The following is a 15,350-nucleotide window of genomic DNA, read 5'->3' on the forward strand; positions in this document are numbered from 1 at the left end:
TCATCACGCAACCCTTCCACATAAATATCATCCCCCTCCTAGATATGAAAGAAACTGAGGCTCAGAGAGGCAGCGAGTTCCCTCAGGTTGTAAGTGGCAGACCCAGGATTTGAACCCCAGTCTCTCCGACTTACTGCTGTGTCCCAAATAGTTTGCACAGTAAGTGGCAATACAGATCCATGACTCCCCTCGTTGCGCAGGAATTCTGATGATGGCTAAGGAACTTCTGGATGAACCTAGGATCTACTTTGGGTCACCAGCAAATAAATCTGGAATACACAAACATTAAACCAAGAAATGTCCCTCTGGCTTCTAAATTACTCCTTGATTTTTTTTCCTTGCTGCTGGTTCACACTTACTACCATCATTCCTACCGCCCCTGAGGTACGGGGGGGGGGCACCCAGTAACCTTCCAGAACTATTCAGTGCTGAATCCATAGGGACTTTTATTATACTGTGAACAACCTAACCAAAATTACAAAGAAATTAGAAATTGTCAACTATGCTGAGGAGAGGAAGTTTTCAATTCAACAAGTATTTACTGAGTGTCTACTGTGAGCCAAGCCCTTCAGGAATCAAAGATGCCCGAGAGAAGCTTTCCGTCTATCAAGGGAAAGATACCTCAAAAAAAATGGCAATTCAGTGTGGGAAGCATGATACCCGGATTAAGGTTAAAGAGAGGTGGCAGCCAAGAAGAAGGGTGGCATAGAGGGAGGGAGACCCAGAGCCAAGATTTGATTTGAGGTGTAGGGGTTGAATTAACCAGGTAGGCAGAGGGAGAAGAGAATTTCCGGTGGTGGGAACAGCCGAAGCAGAGGCACAGAGGTGTGAGAATGTACAGCATGTTGAAGGAACCCAGTTTTTAAAATTTAATTAAAATCAACTGACCAATAAATGTGCATCTTATTCTCTCCTTTCTAAAGCTGAGGAGAAAAAACAGTAACCTATGGTAAAGGAAAAGAGCTAGAGAGTGCCTGGAGAAAGGCCTCCAGGGCCTCCTCACAGCAGGAGTCTGGGGATTTCCACGTGCTGCTTTTCTGTCACCTGCCTGCCTCCCAACCAGCCCACCCACTTTAACAAGCAGCAGCTGTTCATCCTTCCACCTTAGTCATGCACCCTCTCCCGCCCCCCCGCACCCCCAACTGCGATGCCAGAGTAGCAGTCCCTGCCAGCTGTGAGCAAGGAAATCAGAAGCACAGGAACAGAAGAGCAACCTAGGCTCTGCCCAAGATAGAATTTCAAAGCAGGTCATCTTTCTCAGCAAGTGTTGCAAATGGGCTGGCCCCAGCCCTTTAAAGAGACAGGCAGATCCATTGACTACTGTTTTCAGCCTGCCTTTCTTGTCAACCCACACATGCTCATCTGAGCAGAGGGTACTAACATTTAACAAGGTATTATTGTTTCCTCATGATACCTTTTTTTTATGATAGAAAAAATAGGCTCAGAGAGGTTAAGGAACTTGCCCAAGGTCACAGAGCTAGTATGTGAATAAGGACTAAAGGCAAGGTCACTGTGACTCTAAATTGTATGTTCTCCATACTGTCCCACCTTGCTGGGTAGTTTTGGGAGTTTATTTGTATCCACATACAGGCTCATTTATTGCTACAGTATGTGAGTATGCTGCTGGGGTGGCATCACGGGTGCACAAACACCTGGGTGAAACACCATGGGTGATAGTGACATCAATGCCTCCATCAATAGGATAGGACATACGATGGGAACATAACAATGGAGAGTTGTATCTTGTTTGTTTTTAAATCCAATTTGATAGAAGAGGAAAGAAAAATTTGTGTGTCAAAATGGTATGCTTTTTTTTTTTTAAATTATCTTAACTTTTTTTTTTTTTAAGATTTTATTTTTCCTTTTTCTCCCCAAAGCCCCCAAGTACATAGTTGTATATTCTTCGTTGTGGGTCCTTCTAGTGGTGGCTTTTGGGACGCTGCCTCAGCGTGGCTTGATGAGCAGTGCCATGTCCGCGCCCAGGATTCGAACCAACGAAACACTGGGCCGCCTGCAGCGGAGCGCGCGAACCTAACCACTCGGCCACGGGGCCAGCCCCCAAAATGGTATGCTTTTATAAGGAAATCCACAAACAAGCAGGTAGAAGCACAGTAGAAAATATTTGGGGAAAAACAAAAGGAAAGAAACATCATTCGTTGGGTCGATTCAATTCAATAAACATTCATTTAGGGCAAAGTATGTGTGCCAGGAGCAGATGATATAAAGAAGAGCAAGACAATGACCATCTCCAAGGAACTCTTGGTCCAGTGGGGCAGACTGACCTAGAGATAACTGCGACCCAATGAAATAAGTATACTTGGGCTTCCAAGGAAGCACTGACGGGGGAGCAAGAATTGAGGAAAAACTTCACAGGGAAGGTGACATTTAAGCTGGTCTAAAAAGAGGAGTAGGTGCTCCCCAGCTAGGGGAGGGCATTCCGGGAAGGGAGAACAGAATGTGAAGTCCAGTCCAGAAGTAAAACAAAAATACATGGCATATTCTGGTAACAGAGAACAGCTTGCCGTAGGTGAATCAAAGGGAGCAGCAGGCCCTGAGGCAGGCTGGGGCCAGATTATGAAGCCAGCTGGCTAACAGTGCCTCTCCAAGTGCAGTCCTGAACCACGCTGCTCCGTGCACTGTTACGGTCCGTGATGAGATAAGGGCAGAAATTGAGAGTAGTTAGACGCTTTTATAGCAATTGCAAAGAGAAACTTATGGCCTTTGAATTTAATAAAAACTTTCAGCTTATATAGTGGTATGTCTTTTTTCGTTTGTTTTTTTAATTTCATTTTCCTAGGACCGGTTCTTCACCACGTATAGTTTGAGAATCATGGGGCTTGAGATTAATGCTTTCGTAATGTAGATATTAAAACAGAATGGAGGCATATAAGCAGTACAGTCTTTGACATCAGTCTTAAAAGGATCTTTTTGGACACCATGTCTCCTTGGACAAGGAAACAATAAAAAGAATAAACAAGTGGGACTTCATCAGACTAAAGATCTTCTACAAGGCAAGGGAAAACAGGATTGAAACAAAAAGACAACCCACCAACTGGGAAAAAATATTTGCAAATCATATATCCTACAAAGGGTTAATCTCCATAATATACAAAGAACTCACACAACTCAACAACAAAAACTCAAACACCTGACCAATAAATGGGCAGGGGATATGAATAGACATTTATCCAAAGAAGATATACGGATGCCCAATAGGCACATGAAAAGATGCTCATCATCACTGATCATCAGGGAGATGCAAATCAAAACTACACTAAGATATCTGATACCTGTTAGAATAGCTATAATAACCAAGACGGAAAATAACAAATGTTGGAGAGGATGTGGAGAAAAAGGAATCCTCATACACTGCTGGTGGGAATATAAACTGGTGCAGCCACTGTTTGGAGATTTCTCAAAAAATTAAAAATAGAAAAACCATATGACCCAGCCGTCCCACTACTGGGTATCTATCCAAAGAACCTGAAATCAGCAATTCAAAGAGACTCATGCACCATTATGTTCATTGCAGCATCATTCACAATAGCCAAGACATGGAAGCAACCTAAGTGCCCATTGATTGATGATTGGATAAAGAAGATACGGTATATATATACAATGGACACTTAGTCATAAAAAACGATAAAATTGTCCCATTCGCAACAACATGGATGGACCTTGAGGGTTTTATGTTAAGCAAAACAAACCAGATAGAGAAAGACAAACTCTGTATGATTACACTCATATGTGGAAGATAAACAAACATATGGACAAGGAGAACACATTAGTGGTTACCAGGAGGAAGGGGGGAGGGGGGTGGGCACAAAGGGTGAAAGGGCACACCTATAAGATGACAGACAAATAATAAGGTACAACTGTAATTTCACAATGTCGTAAACTATCATAACCTCAATAAAAAATAAAACATAGAAAATTTTTAAAAAGCCAGAATGGAGGCATAATTTTCAGCTTTGGACATAGACTGCCAAGCTGATCTTAGGCAGACCTGTTGGTTGCCTATCCTAGAGCCATTTCCCCTTTTTCTTTCGTTTACGAAACTCTGATCTCACTTGAGCCACGTTAAGGAAGAGGAAGGTGGACTTCTCCCCCAGTTGCCAGGACCTGAAATAAGACTAGTCAAAGCCAAGCACAATATCCCATTCCCCTCGATGGTAACTGGTTTAAGGGTGGGCATGTGACCAATGGGATGTAAGAGGAAGTGTGGGGCACAGCTTCTGGGAACAAGTATCTCCCCCGGTAGAGACAGTAAAGGGGCCTGCTACCCTTCTTCCCGGCTTGCGTGATGAGGTAATGCCTGAAGCTACCATAGCCACGAGATAGGATCTGCCTAAGGATGAGAAAGATAAAGAGCAGAAAGACACAACAAGCCTCGGTTCTTGAAAGTATTACTGAGCCATTGTCTCAAACCTGAAACTGTCAACCTCCAGACTTCATGACAGGAGATAAATTACATGTATTGCTTAAGCCAGTGTAGCTGGGTATGCTGGTACTGGCAGCCGAATGTGCCCAGATTCAGATCTCCCTGAGCATCTCCATAAAGACTACTCTTCAGGGAACAGCTCTCTGAACATCTGCTGATTGTCTTACTCTATGAAAACTGAACATCAGACAACTTACGTTCTACCAATAATTTTTTCTCCAAAGATTAGTAAACTATGAGAGGAACTGCTCCTCTAACTCAATTTGACCATTCATTTTGGCTTGGCTGTTAAGTGAACAAGTAGAAAATTGGTCACATACTCAATATCCATTTACCTCTTCCTCCTTGTAATAGAATTCCAGTTCTGTTCTGGTATTTAACCTACACATGGGGGGACCCTGTTTAAGCCAACCAGCATAAGGCATTCTGCTGACAACTATTTTTGGCCCAAAAACGCACATACAACCTAATTTGGCTCAGACTGAAAAAAGCGACTTCACGCCTTGGGAATGATTTCTCTCTTCTGTTGGACTTAAGAAAGCACAATTGACTTCATCAGTCCTGGAAGAGAGCTCTGAGATGAAAATAACTTGAGTCTTACATGGCATCACTGGGCCTATGATAGCATTGCATCTGGAGCTTGCCCTCACTCTGGACTTTCCTTGATGAGGATTTTGTATTTATTACTTGCTGTCAAAAGCACATAACTGACACAGATGGAACTACCATCTAGCAGTTTTTAATAGCTAAAGAAAGAAACACTGGGTATAGTCATACATGCACTCTTTTAAGGAAAGTGTCTTAGAATATTCTTCATAGCACTGAATATTCAGCTTTATACTTTTATAGTTTATATAATTTCTTTGAGAGCAGGGTCCATGTCTTACTAATCTTTGTTCGCTACTTAGCATATAGTTGGCATACAGTGCATCTTCAGTAAATGTTGAGTCAAATAGTCTCTCACCTCTGAGGATAGGATGTATGTCTCAGTCAACATGAACACTCAATATGTAGGGCAGTCCCTTGCACATAACAGGCCTTCACTAAATAGGTACTGAATGAATAAATGAATTTATCACTATGGATACATGATGTTTATATTAGACCTCTGGTGCAGGAAAGAACATTGGGCTTGAACTCTAATACCAAGACTCACATCCCAGGTCACCAGCTATTTGACCAGAGCAATTTCCTTAACTTCTCTGAGTGCCTAGACTCACCTATAAAATGAGGATTAGTTTCTCCATCAGCCTCTACATCAGACCTGTGGAGGCTATAGTTATGCTAAGGTAGGCTTTGCCTAGGGACATGGTCCTGTTCTCATCAACCTTCAAGTCAACTGTTTCAAGGTTAGACAAAGGGAACTAATTAGAGAGAACAGTGTGAATGTACCTGTATTGACAGTTGGGGAATTACCGTGAATAGCGGGGGCTTAACAAAGAGGCTATGTCAGAATGTGGTGGTCACCCACGAGGACACTAGGTTCTTCATTTTTCCAATTACTGTAGTAACATCTCTTACTGTTATTAGTACCAAAAATCTGCACATCATCTTTGGGAAGGATGGGCAGAGGGTCTTGTGAGATGTATTCTTAGCTATGCCAGATATCAAGAAAGGTGCTTTAGTTCCTTTATAAATCAGGTGAGTGTATCAAACTGGCAAAGGTTGAAAAACCTAACCTTGCTAACAGCTAGGGAAACGGACACCCTCAGATACTAAGGCGCAAATGGGACCCCTTTTCTAGAGATCAGTCAGGAAGTACTCATCCAAGCCTTGAAAGTTTGATAGCCACTGGCCCATTCCTAGGTAAGTGATTAGTAAAGATGCTCAGACTTTCTTATGGAAACTTTCACTGCAGTGTTACTATGGAGTAGCCAAAAAAAAGTAAAAAGTGTATATACATGCAGAAAAAGATGTATGGCAAGGTCACCAAAAAGTGGTCCTATTTTAAACTGGTGGGATTTCAGGTGATTTCCTCCTTTCTTCCTTCTATGTTTCCATAAAACCAAACAATAAAACAAACAAGCAAACAAAATCAGAAATAATTTAGGTATCTGGTATGCATCCTGAATGGTGTCTGACACATAGCAGGGATCCTACAAAACATTTGTTTAATGAATGAATGTACAAACAATAGGGAATTGGCTTAATTAGGGTAAGCCACAAAATGGATTTATACATACCAACACAAATCACATTGTAGAACTCCACTCAATGATGGGAAAATATATTAAGGGGAAAAGGCAATTAATATTATGATCTCATTAAAAATACGTAACATAGAAAAATGATCTCTCATTTTTTTGTTTTAAAAAAGATACAAATGCATAAGAAAAGTCTGGAACAAGATACATCAAAAACTAACATTGGGTGATAAGGTAATGGATTTTTTTTTTCTTTTTTAGGGTTCCAGGACATATTCAAGCAGAATTTGGATAACCATCTGCCAGCGATCTGTACTCGGTGGGAAGTTGGTACATATCTGTGTTAGTTGTCCAAGATTCTATTCTTCACCTAGAAGAATGCTCTGAAAACTATAAAGTGCTTACTAAAATCAAAGTATTTTATCCAAATATTCAAGTGAAAGTAGGAATACAGAATCAAAGAATTAGAGAATGTTAATACACTAAATACTAGATACTGTGCCAAAGGCTTTAAGACACCATTTTAATCAGTATTCACAGTCTTGTAAATTAGATATTACTACTATGCATGCTTCTTTCTTTTCTTCTTTCACATGAGAAAACAGACCCAAGAAGGTCGTGACTTGTGTCAGGCCACACAGCCAGCTGTTGAACCTGAACCTAAAAGCCATGCTCTTAATTAACTGGAAAGAATCCTAAGGAATAATTTAATTCAGCTCCTTTATTTTACAAAAGAGGCAATTTTCCCTTCATACAATGACATATGAACACTATGTTTCTTACTTATATTCCTCAGTATCTCTTGTTAAGATTTGAAACTCAATTTACTTAAAGGCAGAACATGACCAGTTGCCTCACTAGCCTGTAAGCAGCTAGGAGGATCACAGGGTTGCTATAGTAAGCGAACCACACTCCACGTGCTATTCCAGGTTTCACTACGGCACTGAGGTATTTCATTAGTGACTTATTTGTACAACCCAGCCCCTGGCCTGGGCCAGCTTCTAATTAATAAGAGACAACCGTCTGGCCCCTAGGCATTAATCTTATGATTTTAATCTATTCTAAAATGTAACTAGCCATCTATAGATTAATTATGCCAAACAGTTGAGGTCTTCCAAGACAAGGCACCCTAATGTGACCCAAAATCTAAACAAATTACTTTCCCAAAGGACAACTAGTAAAGAAACGATAATGATTTAAACTACTAAGACTGAAGGCTTGTCCAGCTCTTGTCTGGAAGAAAGCTAAAAATAAAAAACAAAACTCTGAATGACATGATGTGGTTACCATATTCATTCTGAATTGGTAAATGGTTATTTTCTTACTTCCATGCATCTAATTTCAGATTTCACTGGATGAGATCAGTATTTGCTTTCTCCTTACAACAAATATCCAGAGTTCCCAGAAAGACACAAGAACATAAGAAACTTATATTACAAGATTTGTTTATACTATATCCTTTAAGAAAAATAAATAAATGCCATTTTAGAATGTGAGGAACACACACACACAAAAAGGTTTTTGACCAGGCATATTTTCTTTCTTTCTTTTTTTCTTTTTAAAAATTATACTTTTTCCATTTATCAAAGGTCACCAAAGAACTCCCAACATTATTGAATCTTCTTCATTCTTCAGGAATTATTCATTCACAGAGCAGATCACCTACGGAAAAAAATTATTTTAGAGAGTAAGTTCCAAACATCATGCCAGATTTATGGAGTTCTGGAATTAAGATCACTAGAAATGAATGCCCCAGCCAATACTATTAACAAATCACCACAATTATTCTAAACTGGTCATGAAATAAAAGATCCACATTTTTAAATTCTAGTTTTGCCTAACAAAACATCACTGCAACTGTTTGATCCATTACACTGTTTAATCTTGAGAAGTCTTTGTTGAAGTAAAAATTAAATACATATTTATTTCCTCAAAAATATCTTTCCAAAAAAGGCTAAGGCAGTTTATTTTTACAGATATGCCAGAGAAGAGACTTGCAACCCCCTCCTTGCTAATTCAAGTACGTTTGGCAAAGAGCCACTAAGTGAAAGGCAGAAGGTCAGCTCTGTACACAAGGCACTTCCTGTGGAAAGTTACTCACTTAATTCCAAGGGCAAACAAGTGTAACCCTTTTGAAATCCATTTGGAAAGATCAAAAGGGTAAAGTAGCAGAGGATAGGGTTGCTGGTCTGGTCAGTCAGTACTAGGCTTTCACAGCAGAAACAGGCTCAGAAAGGTTAAAGGACCTGCCTCCAGGGTTCTTCTGATTCCTAAAGGCAGAAAGATACTAGCTGCCATTTCCTCTTCACATTGCTAAGCAGGTTCTGTGTTCCTCTAGTTTCTCTTTCAGTGAAAGCAGCAGTCACAAGACAGAAGAAAGTATCTATAATTACCACCATCACACCTATTTTTTCTTAGGACGAGTTTTGAAATCTCCCCCTTTGTTGCCTATTAAATCCCCAGATAGTTTATATTTAGCATTATCTCTGCTCCTTCCGCATAAGCAAGTGGGTCTGAAAGAGGGCACGCCTGAGAGTTACCTAGGAATCTCTGAGGCAACAGGTACAGATGAGGGTGCAGGCCTGTGAATTTCGGAAACCGTTCCTCAGGCGAGTCTGAGGCACACCTCTGGCAGAACGTAGCCTACCTTTATGTTAAGTCCCAATCTACTGAATTCAAGTTACCGTGAAGACCTATCTCAGTTACAAATAACATTAAACTCTACAAGGGTTTTCGAATTCAGGAACTTTCACGATCATTACTGGGAAGATCTAAGTTTGCAAAGTCTCTTTCCTTTGAAGCTATCCTCAGAAAAACTGGTCTCACAGTCTAAGAGATACCAATTTAGTTATAACAGTGCGGACAGTCGTGTTGGATTGTACCTGACAGCTCACGATCTGGTGACTGAGTTATACACACCTATGCATTTCAACAACAGGCCTTTCTAATTAGCATCTGATTGAAGCTTTATGATTGAAGATCAAGACTCTATGCAACCCTAAAAATGAATATGTTGGCAAAAAGTCTCATGAAGTGAAAGGAGTGAAGTGTACAGTGCTTGTGATTTAGAGAACATAAAAGACCCAGACTCTGGTTTTGATTCCACCACCTATCCACTCGTAACTGGAGCAAGTCTTTTTTGACTTCACTCTTCCTCCATTTCCCCCCAGGGGTTGGGGAAAATACGCCACCTGTGACCAATGGGGATCAAAACACCTGTTCTTCTTCCAAAAGTAGTATGCTAAAAACGAATACATGACATTTTGAATTCTTAGAAAGGCCTGATTTGGATTCAGATTGTTCTTCTTGTAACCAGGCTTCAAAAACACATAATCAGGTCATATATTCAACAGACCTCAATTATGCTATCCACAACTCCCAAGATATGGGCTATTTCGTTCTGGTTTCTATTTTACAGTTTACAAAGCCTATTCATACATATATTATTCAATCATCTCAACAACTCTATGAAATAGTTTGGGCATGTATTATTATCCCTACTTTAAAGAGGAGGAAACAAAGGTTCAGAAAGTTAAGGACTTGCCCAAGACCACACAATCAGTTAAACATCACGTCTTCTAAGTGCAAAGCTCGTGCAGTTTCTGTTATAGAAAGATGAAGTACAGGGGAGCCACTCTCACTCTCTGTCCTGATAACATAAAGAAAACTGTAGCTTCGGGTCCTTTGAATACGTGCTCTTTATAACAACTGTCCCACCTCTGTGGTCCACACGAAGTCCAAGAGAAGCTTCTGATGCTCCTAAATCAGCATTTTTTTAATCACCCTTTTTATCAAGGGAGGTTCAGCCCTAGGCAACAGCTTATATAATTGGCTAGGAAGAGAGATTATAAACAAGGAAACCATGTACAAATGTTGAGATTCTGTGTCTTTAAAATAATCAATACATGTACTTATACTTTTTAAGAACACACTCCCCCACATCCAAATTTACTTATTTTACAAAGTGATTCACCATGAGATTTCTTTAAATAACCATCTAGTCTAAAAGCCACTTAAGGGGCCGGACCCATGGCCGAATGGTTAAGTTCGTGCACTCCGCTTCAGTGGCCCAGGGTTTTGCTGGTTGGGATCCTGGGTGCGGACATGGCACCATTTGTCAGGCCACGTTGAGGCGGCGTCCCACATGCCACAACTAGAAGGACCCGCAACTAAAATATACAACTATGTACTGGGGGGATTTGGGAAGAGAAAAGAAAAAAAAACCCAGAAGATTGACAACAGTTAGCTAAGGTGCTAACTGTTTCAAAAAAAAGAAAGCCACTTAAGTGTGTCATGTATATACAGAGTAGATATACCATACCATACATAGAATCACAAGATACATTACAGCTCTCTTTCTATAAATGACAAAAATGCAATCTGGAGAAGATTAACGTCTTGATAAACATTAAATGTAGCTGAAGTGAAAACCATGCTCAGCTAGACATCAGGGGAACCAAAATTAAGCCTCAGGCCTTTCAGCCTAGACTGTTTTTCACTACACAGTGATACGTCTTATCAGCTCAGGACAGGCTCCTTATCCCTCCTTTTTTACAGTCAGTGAAGAAGGCTGCCCATATATGAAATTCCAAAGAGGCAGGAAAGAAGTGAAAGGGAAAGAAGCCAGGCTCTCTATTACTATTAGACTGGTATGTGGTGTTGGCATTATCTCTCAGCTATTATTAAGCTAAAAGTGGTGGTGTGGTATGGATGTTATGGGCCGGGGAGGGTGGCAGGGGGGCCCAGAGCAGAGGGAGTCTGCCTGGAGACACAGAGGTTCCAGTTCTGACCCTGAGAACCCGCCTCAGGGGGCATTTCATACCTTAGGCCTTAGTTTCCTCGTTTATTATTCATTTAATTAACAGTCCTCTCTTGAGTACCTACGATGTGCCGGGCACTGTTATAGGTCCTGGGGACACGACAGGGAGTGAAACAGAAAATTCCTACTCTCTCAAAGCTTACATTCTAGTTGGACTAAAGCAATGCAGATGATAAATACGTAACATGCAGGCAATGGTGTTAAGAATCATGTGGCTATCAAAACTGAAATTAAATAAAACTAAAAATTCAGTTCTTCAATTTCACTAGCCACACTTCAAGGGCTCAATAGCCACATATGGCTAGTGGCTACCATGCTGGAGAATGCAGGTACAGAACATTTCCATTATCACAGAAAGTTCTATTGGACAGTGCCGAGAGAGCGCAACGGGGAAGGGATGTTATTTTAGACGGAGTGTTAAGGAAAAGCCTCTCTAATCAGGAGACTTTTGAACTGAGACCTGAATGAAGTGAGGGAGGGAGTCAAGTTACTATCTGAAGGAAGGGCTTCCAAACAAAAGAAAATCAGCTATTTGTGGTATTGTTGTAAACACATCATTTAAAGTCCCTTTCAGCATTAAAATGTTGATTCAAAGTTCCTCAAAAAATGGTTTGAGGTTTTAGTTTTATTAGAATAAAGCACGGTACAGAAGAAATGAGAATGGGGCCAGCCTGGTGGCATGGTAGTTAAGTTCACGTGCTCCGCTTCAGTGGCCTGGGGTTCACAGGTTCAGATCCCAGGTGTGGACCCACACAACGCTCACCAAGCCACGCTGTGGTGGTGCCCCACATCCAAAGTAGAAGACGACTGACATGGATGTTAGCTCAGGAACCATCTTCCTCAAGCAAAAAGAGGATGACTGGCAACAAATGTTAGCTCAGGGCCAATCTTCCTCACAAAAAATAAAAGGAAGAAAGAACAGTAATTCCATTTCTGTTTTGCAGAAAGCAATGCTTCCATGTGCTGCCTACTCCCTTTTTAAAAGCACTTACTAAACACTCACAACATTAGAAACAAGGAATAGAGAACATGTTTGCTTTAGTTTCTTTAAGTCAGACAACTGAATATTTTGAACTTCCTAAGCCAAAATTCCTTCTGACTCTAACATAACTCTAAAGGCTTTTGTCAAGCTCTTTCTTGAAAGCTAAACTCTCCCGTTCCCAAATCCACTGAATGCCTCTCAATTTATTACCATCACTTACTCCCTTCATTAGGAACTGAAAAGTTATTTTTTTAGTGATGCTTAAGCATGTTAGATTAACCAGGTGAACTACCATTCAGAAAGAATGTGGCCCCATGGCTGCTAAATCTGTAAAGCAATACACAAATCTGAAGCAATAAGCCTAGGAATTACCTTGCCAGTCAGAAAGTACCATGCTCACCATTTCATATCTTAAATCCCAGGGCTCTCATGCACTCCTTGTGGGCCTCAATTAGGTGTCCACAGTGCTCTTCTCCTTTCTCCATGATGCTATAAAACAAAATGCACTTGTTATCTAACAAAGTAGGCATTAAGCACTTTCCTAGTAAACAAGCGTGCATGATAGTGACGGGGAGTGAGGCAGAACATGGGTCTGACGGAACAGCTGGAGTTTTAAAAATGCTATTACACCAAATGGCTTTGTTTTTATCGGTTCTTGTGATATTTCCATGCTCATGAAGATGTTCCACAAATACCTAGTTTTTTGAGGGGGAATCTGAGTAGAAGAAATAATTGTGTATGGCAAATATTGCCTCTCGTCTACATCCAAGGAATAATAAGGCTCTACAATGAAATGAACTGACTGAATAAAATATTTATGTTCAATGAAGGACAGAAAGAAGAGCTTAATTTTTTGCCTGCTATCATATTGGAATTAAATTTTTGATTCTGCCCCACACTGAAATGCACCTAAGTAAATCTAATTCTAATCACAAGACACCCAAAAACATAAACAGCAAAAAAGATCTGGCAGCCAGGAGCAGCCTGATGAGCCCTCCTTGTAAGGATCAAAGAACTTTTTATGTGTAAAATTCACAAAGCAAAGACTAGGATCGCACAGTTTTATTTGTAGGGCCTGAAAATGTAATTTTAGCAAAGTTAAAGCCAAAATTCAAGTACAAGAAAAAACTAGCTCCTGACCATAGATATTTGGGGAGAAGCTATAGTGGTCCGAAGCAATAGATGCAAAAAGAATTTAAAGAAAGGTTCTCCTTCCAACTAATCCTACACATCCCTCAATAGCTCCAGGGCTGCCTGCAAATGACAACGACTGTCTGGGACAGCGGGCTCCTTAGGAAGATAATAGCTAACATTCCCTGATCATTTATCGAACGCAGTAAATATTGTGCTAGGCACTTGATGTGGCTTTTAGCATTAACCCGTACAATAATCCTGGCAGCAGATACTTTCCTTAGGTTCATTTTACAGACATATGAGGCAGATATGTTAAATAACTTGCTCAAGGTCACAAGGTTGGTGGACCAGGACTCAAACCTTGGCTCTGGATCCCAAGCTCTTAATCGTGATCCGGTAATACCCAAAGGTTCAGTAAGCACTAACTGTTACTGTGGAAGCAATTTCAGGATCAGATTACAATCTTTCAATTCTCCCTTCAGAGTCTTACTTGCAAAGTACTGAATATTAATAGAAAGCACTGAGTTCCTACAACTCTTATTACCCCTACTATGCCACTTAGGGTTTTTTTTTTATGTGAAGACCAAAAGGGGCTGGAGGAAGAGGGTACATTCACATTATCTGAGGATTCCTTCTACTGAGATTTGTTCCCCAAGTGAGGCTGTATAAAATGAGAACAAACAAATTTTGTGGATTGATGGTAACCTACTGGTACTCTGAACACTATGATGTCACCTATGTCATGACTGGTTGATTTTTAAATATCTAGCTAAAAAGGGGGGGGTGGGGGGGTTCAGCACCGTAAGAAACGTACCCTGTGTCCTACCGATGTCTAAGTTTGGGGAGAAATTACCAGAAAACTTTTACTCTTTGGTCTTGCCAAATCTTCTATCATAGCCCTTACCACGTGGTATAGCAATAATTGGCATACGTCTCCGTTAACTTTTAGCTCCTTTAAATCAAGCAGCATCTTTTTATCCACTTAGGTCTTCGGACCTAACGCAGTGCTCGACACATAACAGATGCTCAGAAACCCTCTAGAGGAAGGAAGGAGTGGGCGAAGCGAGCCACAATCTGACCTCTCCCCACCCTTCATCCGTTCCCCGGGCTTCGTCAACGAGACAGCCCACCGCGCAGCCTCCGGGGCCCACAACCCTCCCGAGCGCCGCCCAGCAATGCGAAAGCCCGGCCGAGGCCGAGCGCGAGGCCCGCCAGAGGGCGGAGGGCGGAGGGCGGAGGCACCGGCGGGCGGCGCGTAGGCCGCCGGCCCCCCTGCCGCCTGCGCACTGACCACGCATCGCGCGCCTTCTTCGTCTCAGGGCAGGCGCAGCAGGGCTTCAGCGGCTTCTTCTCCTGCGAGTCAGACGGGGCAGGGCCTTGGGCGGTCAGACCCGGCATCTTTCGCGCCAAAAGCAGCGACTAGCACAGACACCCGAAACTCTCCAGGCTCCGCCGACGCCGATTCGTCCGCAGTCACCTCCGTCAGTCGCTCTAAAGGGGACAGGAAGTCCTGCCTCCCTCGGAAGGGTGGGGTGGGGCAGAAAGGATGGAAAGGGCGCATGCGCAGAAGAGGCTAAATCAAGGTAGTAATGTGAGCGCGCCTCTTCAGCGCAGGCGCAGAGAGACAGCTTAAAAGAGCACGGAGCGTTAGTAAACCAAGTTGTGGGGGTGGGACTCACGAAGGCTAAGAATACAGTAGTAAAACGTCTCAGAGATCTCTCAACCCAACCATCCACCGTGAATGTCGAAAACTGAAGCCCGAGAAGTGAAATGACTTGTCCACGCTAAACAAGAGAAAGAAACCACCTGTGACAGCCAGGTCCCCTTGAG

At 41.7% G+C, this 15,350-nt stretch overlaps 1 protein-coding gene across 2 annotated transcripts; it reads right to left on the bottom strand.

The window, feature by feature from the left end:
• Positions 1 to 8,103: 8,103 nt before the first annotated feature.
• On the bottom strand, positions 8,104 to 15,021 carry COX17 (cytochrome c oxidase copper chaperone COX17). 2 transcript variants are annotated; one of them, XM_014838159.3, is made up of 3 exons: positions 14,812 to 15,021; positions 12,759 to 12,875; positions 8,104 to 8,247 (listed from the first exon to the last, which is right to left on the bottom strand). In XM_014838159.3, the coding sequence occupies exons 1-2, from the start codon at positions 14,916 to 14,918 to the stop codon at positions 12,791 to 12,793; spliced, it is 192 nt and encodes a 63-aa protein (XP_014693645.1). In that variant the 5' UTR covers positions 14,919 to 15,021; the 3' UTR covers positions 8,104 to 8,247; positions 12,759 to 12,790. The 2 variants fall into 2 exon arrangements, with proteins under 2 accessions (XP_014693645.1, XP_014693644.1); XM_014838158.3 differs by having other exon boundaries at positions 12,787 to 12,875; positions 14,812 to 15,018.
• Positions 15,022 to 15,350: the final 329 nt, after the last annotated feature.

Source organism: Equus asinus, chromosome 5 (assembly GCF_041296235.1).
Source record: "Equus asinus isolate D_3611 breed Donkey chromosome 5, EquAss-T2T_v2, whole genome shotgun sequence".
Classification (NCBI taxonomy): Eukaryota; Metazoa; Chordata; class Mammalia; order Perissodactyla; family Equidae; genus Equus; species Equus asinus.